This window comes from Lottia gigantea (genome assembly GCF_000327385.1).
Source record: "Lottia gigantea unplaced genomic scaffold LOTGIsca_199, whole genome shotgun sequence".
Lineage (NCBI taxonomy): Eukaryota > Metazoa > Mollusca > Gastropoda > Lottiidae > Lottia > Lottia gigantea.
Window position 1 is genome coordinate 90,959 of NW_008708395.1, and position 6,868 is coordinate 97,826.

The 6,868-nt window shown below is 32.8% G+C and overlaps 1 protein-coding gene across 1 annotated transcript; it reads left to right on the top strand.

Annotated features, from left to right (window-relative positions):
* Positions 1–2,300: 2,300 nt before the first annotated feature.
* LOTGIDRAFT_143344 (hypothetical protein) lies at positions 2,301–6,654 on the top strand (the record flags this gene model as incomplete). Its single annotated transcript, XM_009053067.1, has 6 exons — positions 2,301–2,817; positions 3,218–3,469; positions 3,783–5,236; positions 5,400–5,504; positions 6,123–6,194; positions 6,502–6,654. 6 exons carry the CDS (start codon positions 2,301–2,303, stop codon positions 6,652–6,654), a joined length of 2,553 nt encoding a protein of 850 aa, XP_009051315.1.
* Between the last annotated feature and the right edge of the window lie 214 nt (positions 6,655–6,868).

Sequence of the window (6,868 nt, forward strand, 5' to 3'; positions counted from 1 at the left end):
TTTAAGAAAGAAAACAAATGTAGGGATTGTTTTATGTTGTAATACATGACATTTTCATAGTTTTATGTCATAAAACGATTGTGGATTTGATGCCTCAGTTATTCGTACACATTTAAATCATTTACTTTACCCGTCACTTAGCTCCTAAGCTACTTTTTCTGTACGGTCTTCATGTGAACTTTTATAAGCAGTATATACCTACTAACTTGTACTTAACAATTTGTGGCTGAATTCCAGTATTGAGGTAGTTGGCGCTACTTCACTTATGTACCTTTTTACGATTTTAAATTTCGCCAGGTAGTTCAATAATATTTTTTTCCACAGACACCCTTTTCAGCTATCCATCTTACATTTCAGTAGGCTTACTTACAACTCCTCATTTATTAAGCTCTTTTTCAACTATTCAACTTATTTTTCTATTTATTAAAACATAGACTGCACTAAAATGACTGACAAACCAACATCATTATTCCCTATTATGAAGACTGAAGAGAAATGCCTGTTGCCTGCAGCAGCTGCCACACTTAATGTTAAGGATAAATGGTCTGGATCTATAGAAACTGGAAGTGAAGGTAAAAAGGATACACATTTTTGACATAAAATGCATGAAAAAAAAGAAATGTAAATGTTAATTACTGTTGGCTAAGCTAAGGAAAGTAAGCCTATCTTGTAAAAAAAAATGGCATTTGATTTAAGATGGCAAAAAGAATGCTGTTAGCAGATTAATTCAATATTTTTGTTGTGATTTCAGACTTAAATTGGTTAACAAATGAAAGTTTTACAAATTTAGTACCAGTAGTAAATGATAGTCATAAAGAGGATAAGAGGTAGGCAATCTGTTTTTCCACAGAAAAAAGGTTCGGAAAAGTATGGTAACAATATGAAAATAAGTAGGTATAAGATAAAACAAGTCATCTTTCCTTATTGTTCCAGTTGACGCAACTATAAATGGGTATGGATAATATGGGAAGAGATCAAATCCATGAGGTTTAGCCATAGCTTTTGAAACATGAAGATGTCATAATGTCATTGTCACTTTTGGATATCACTTTCCAACTGGTTCTGTCAATAAATGGAGTTTTAATAAATCATTAAGTGGCAGGCCGAGTAGCACCAGGCGTGTAAGAACTCAATGATGGGAAATTTGAAATTGGTTGGACCAAAGCCCTGCCCACCTCCCTAAGCCTAGGCTCCCTTACAAGACGCCACTGTTATAGATTAAGCTCACCTTTCAAAGAATCAACATGTAAATTCCTTAGAATTAGTTCTATGAGTCTTTTCTATTCCCAATTATTTTTCAGTGATGGATCCACAAAGTTTTCAAAAACTAAAGATACAAAAACAGAGAAAGAAATTAAAACTGAAGAAGACAGAAGCCAACATTCTAATAACAGTGAAGATGATAGAGATAGAAAAAAGAAGAAAAAAGCCAAAAAGTCAAAATCCAAGAAGAAAAAGAAAGAGAGAAAGAGGTCCCATTCCCCAAGTATAGAATTTCCTACTGACTTTAAAAGGTACCTAGGTATGCCTCTCTACTTAAAGGGAATATATAGAGATTTTCTAAATTTAGGGACACTGAAAGCATCAATTTGCACCATTCTAATTTTCAATCAGACGTCTGTGGTTCCCGCAATTCCACTTGAAGTAAGTGTTTGATGTCGTCATTTATCCCAAAATATGCTTAAAGTATCACGTGAGTCCCTTCACGATTAGTGATGTCATCAAATAGAGATTATTTAAATAATTATCCCCTCTAAGTAACACATAAGAAAACTAAAATCCATTTCGCTATCTTTAAATGGTAAGTTAAAATCAAATTATATCTGAGATCCAAAAATTGGAATTGGTTTTGATATGGGACATACCGTCTTGTCTGAATTTGTTTTTAATCTTTTTATTTAAGGTCTAAGGTAGAAGATATTGGTGATGTCCTACCAGGGAAAATATTTCTTGAAGATATTCCTGAACTTTTGTCACATAGAGCTTGGAGATTGGACAGACAGAAAGACAAATTACTATGGACTTATGAGTCCCTTCCCCCTCAGAATATATCTAACTATCGGTTGTCATGGCGACAATGTTTAGGATACAAGGGTTTTAGAAATTTGAAATCTAGCGTGGGGTCTGAGAAATTGAATTCCGGACGATATTATCAGAAAACTGAAAGAAAGAAAATGAAAAATGGTGGAATGAAAGTTTTAAGCAAGGACAACTTTGAAAAGGATGTAGGACACTCATATTTGCCCATTTCTCAAGAAATTTCTGAAAATCTCTCTGAAACGTCAAGTTTTCAAAACAAAATGGAAGGTCAAGAAGTGGGAAAGTCGACAGCTCTGGAAGGAAACACCAGTCTTTTGGATGAAAATTCTGAGAGAACGGCATATTATAATAAGCGTTTACAATCTGAACCTGAGAACGTTGATTTGTGGTTGGAATTCATCCATTTTCAAGATAAACTGTTCGCTGATGAAAATAATAGAATCGAATCAGCATCTACGTTAGCTGTCATTGAAAAGAAACTCTCCATTTTGGAAAAGGCCTTAGAAATGAACCCATCAGGTCTCAAATTAAAATTTGCTCAGTTGGAAATTGGAAAAACTATTTGGGAGGAAGGAAAAATTGATAAAGAATGGGAAACCTTATTGAATCGTGACCCAAACAATTTCGCTGTATGGAAACAATATTTACTCAGAAAACAGTGTGAACTCTCCAAATTTCAAGTGTCAGAGGTTATTAGTTTGTACAGTAAATGTTTTCAAGCCATTGGACAAGGGAAAGGTGTAAGGGATGGTCATAACCGATCTAAAGATTTTATTGGTAGGTGCTTTTTCTTCACTATCTAGGTAAAATTAGGTGAAGGGGTCAAGCAGGAGCTGCAAAATATTTTTACAGGCAATTCATTAACAATTAAATAAGGGAGCCAAAGCCCGGCTAGCTCCCTATAGAAACATCACTGCTTGTAAGAATACAACAGAAAAAAATGAATAATGTTGTATCGCATATTTTCAAAACCATTTTTATGTGCTTAAATAATGGTTGGATGTTTTTTGTCAAGTAAAAAGCTGTAGCAGCAGATAATCCACATGGTTGTTAAATTTGAAAAAAAAAATAGGTTGAATTTTTCCTCTTTCATTTAAAAGCTCAAGACAAAGCTGCCATATCTAATTTGTTGTATATCACTTTCTTATGAAAAACATATTATACATAATTCTTTTAGAATTATTTCACCAATACCTCAGTTTTTTAAACCAGTGCGGCCATGTTGAAAAGGCCGTCGCTTCATTTCAAGCTGTTATGGAATTCAATCTGTTTTGCCCTGAAGAATATAGAAATTTAGATCTTGCAACTCTTACTGAACATTTTGAAGATTTTTGGAACAGTATGGTTCCAAGATTTGGAGAAGAGGGTGCCAAGGGCTGGAAATACTGGAGTAGTCTTCGACAAAAACAACCACTTTCAGAAAATAAAGGTAACTCAGTTTTGCACCTTTTGGAATGAACCTTCTGAAATGCCAGCAAAGTTTTGTAGGAAAAACAGATGGACTGTTACCTACATATATATATTCAAAATGGCCATCCTTGTGGCTCATTTCAACACGAAGATATAAAAAATGAAATTAATGGAGTTTTATGTCCTACTTTTCTGCACCATTTGGGCTAATGAAGACAGGATAACACAAAGATAGACACATTCATTTGTTAATGTGGACACATACAAAGTTACAGTGCAAATAGAGATATTATTTTATCAATATGACATGCTATGCCAATTGTTTTTTTCAGAAACAGATGATAAGAAAGAAGAGGCTATCATTAAATCAAAAGAGAAATGTGAGGCATGGTTTAAAATAGAAACTTTAAGAGAGACCCAGAATTGGTTGCCATGGAGACCAGATATAGAAAAGGGTGAAACAGAAGACAACTGTCAAGATTTAGATAGCTTAGTTTTATTCGATGACATCAGTTTTGTGTTGTTAACTATTGAGGATGAACATGCTCTGCTGCAACTTTTGTTGGCATTTTTTGATGGGATGGGACTTGTTTCCAGGTGGCAAAAAGATCTTCTGGGAATTCATTTACCATTCTTAAATACAAGTCTGGAATTTTGTCAATATGGACTGTATGAATTGAATCAACTGGATGTGTTAATGGATGAATCAAACATTCCTGACCAAAATAGAAAGTACTGTCCGAGTTTATTGCAAATCACCTCAAATGTTTTAAAAACTACTTTTGATTTGTTCTCAAATGAATATTCCTTGTCCATTTTGACATTATTATGGATCCATTTACAAATTTTACATTCTCATGGAAATGATACCAAAAGTCAAACAAAAATTCTAAAAAAGAGTATGAAAAACGTTCTCAAAGAAGACAGAAATAGGAATAACTTAATCATTTGGAATGCATATGTGAAAGTTTTGCAGATGCTTGGAAAAAATGATGAAGCACTTCATACGGCTGAGTTGGCGTTAATGATGACTGCAAAATCTTCTGAATCAACAGATTTAGAGAACTACGGGTCTTTACTACTGTGTCAAACGTATTGTCAAATTTTGTTGAATTTTTCATCAACAAACCAAAGTGCCTCTGAATTAACTTCATCCAACCTGACAAAGATATCAAATTCTCTCAAGTGCGTCTCAGAAAATATAGCATATGATGTGACTAACATTAAACAGCTCTCTAGTGTTGAAGTCTTAAAAATAAAACGGAATTTTCAATCCATGATAAACAATTATTTTGCTGATTTATATTTGAAGAAAAATGAAATTAAATCTTTATCTTTAGTGACTCTAGTTAACTGTGCAGCAATTTTCGATTATGTGACGTCTGGGTTAAAGTCGGCCATGTTTGTTTTTGACAATGCCCTTAGTGAAAGTGAGGCTTTACAATTTTGTGATGTGCTGAAAGAAAATCTGTTTTGTGTTCAGTTAAATATAATAAAATTTCACATGTTAAGATCTACTTTATCCCTGGAATTGCTACGTAGAACATTAACGTTGGCGTTGAAGTCGTTTCCAAACAATGTGAGATTTTTGAAAGACTTTGTTGAGTTGGAGGAACGGTCAAATATATCCTGCAGAAGAAGACGATATTTTGATGCTTCTCTCAAAGAACTAACATCTCCCACGCCTGTGATATTTGCTGTTTTGTCAGAAATGAAAAGACATGAACAAGTCAGTCAAGCGGGTAAGTTGGGAAATTACTGGTTAAAGTCCCGCGAAATCATACCTGTGGTGTTTCTATATATTTAACAAATTGAGTTAGGCTAATTTCTTCTGTTTTCCTGGCAAAATTTTCATCACTAAACTGCATAACGTTTCAAAAAAAAGTGCAGAAGATCAGAGATTTTTTAATTCCAATTTAATTTCTTGTATTTCAGCTGAGGTTTCCAAGGAAACTGGTATATCAAATCGTATCAGGTCATTATTTGAGAGAGGTTTACAATCACCATATTGTCAACATACACCTTTAATATGGAGACTTTATATACATTTTGAGGTAAATGACAATACCAATTTCGTGTCATGTTCCTATAGCAACCATAGTATTATATTCTGCAACAAAATGTAAATTTTTGTCATTGAGCATTCAGTCCATTAAATTTCATTGTAATATTACAATGCCCTATAAAAATTTTCAATTGCTATCTATTTACTTTATATATAACAAAACACAAGACAATATTATGGAATATAACACATTAACTTATTAAAGAAGTGTGTTATATTCCATAATATTTTCTTGTGTTTTGTTATATGTGCTCCTCGCTTCTATATGTCGTTCAAATCTTACTTCATATGTAACACTATTGTTGTCAATCAAAGATTCAATTTGAAAGCCCAATTTTCTTAAAGGATCTCCTAAAGTAAAAGGTTTACAATATTACTATGCCAGCATGGAAAGGTGCTAATTAAAGCAGATTATTTGAAAAAATACAATTAAAGGGGGATGATCTTTAAAATGTCAAGAATTGTATTAATATGCTTTCTTCTTATTTGTATCTCCCTTTTCACCAATTGTTGTTAACATTGTAAATTCACTGTATAGATATTTTGAAATATTATGCATTATAAATCTGTCCATTCTGCAACCTTAAATGTATTTTTATAACTTTAGGTGAAAATGAATCAAATAGAAAGAAGTAAAGGTATATTCTATAGATCATTACAACAATGTCCTGCAGTCAAAGTAAGTATACATCTTTCTATCCAGAATTACGAAAAGAATTATCTCTAAAAAGTGATACAGATGGTCAAAGTTGAGCTCCATTTGTTGGGAAAGCAAATATTTCAATGGATATGCCCCTTTAAAGGGACAGGTTTGCCATTCTTGGGGGGTTGTAAGGCTCACATTTCGACGATGAGCTGTGAACATTATTACTGATTGGCTTAGCTAAAAAATTCCAGTTTCTGAGACTAAAATATGATTGGTCAAAAGGATGGTGAAACTTTCCCTGTAAATCTTGGTTTACTCAAAGATTATTATTGTATTAAAGGTACTGTATATGGATGCTATCAAACTATTTGGAGATGAAGTCTTTCAACAAATGGTTGATCTAATGGTAGAAAAAGAAATAAGAGTTTATTTACCAACAGAAGAAATGGATATATTATTTAATTCTGATTCATTAGATACTGTAACACCTTGATTATCATTAAAACTAGTGTTTGATGTTTTGGTTTGTCTTCGCTCAAATACTTTTTTTGGAATTCCATTCTATTGCAAGAATTACACAAATTTGACATACTTAGAATACCTATTAATGGAAAAGGAAACAAAAGAGGTGCTCTTTCTTTAAAGATGGGTTTCCTTATTTTTTAGTGTCAATTAAAGCAAACTATTTGATTAATTGGTGTTTGTAA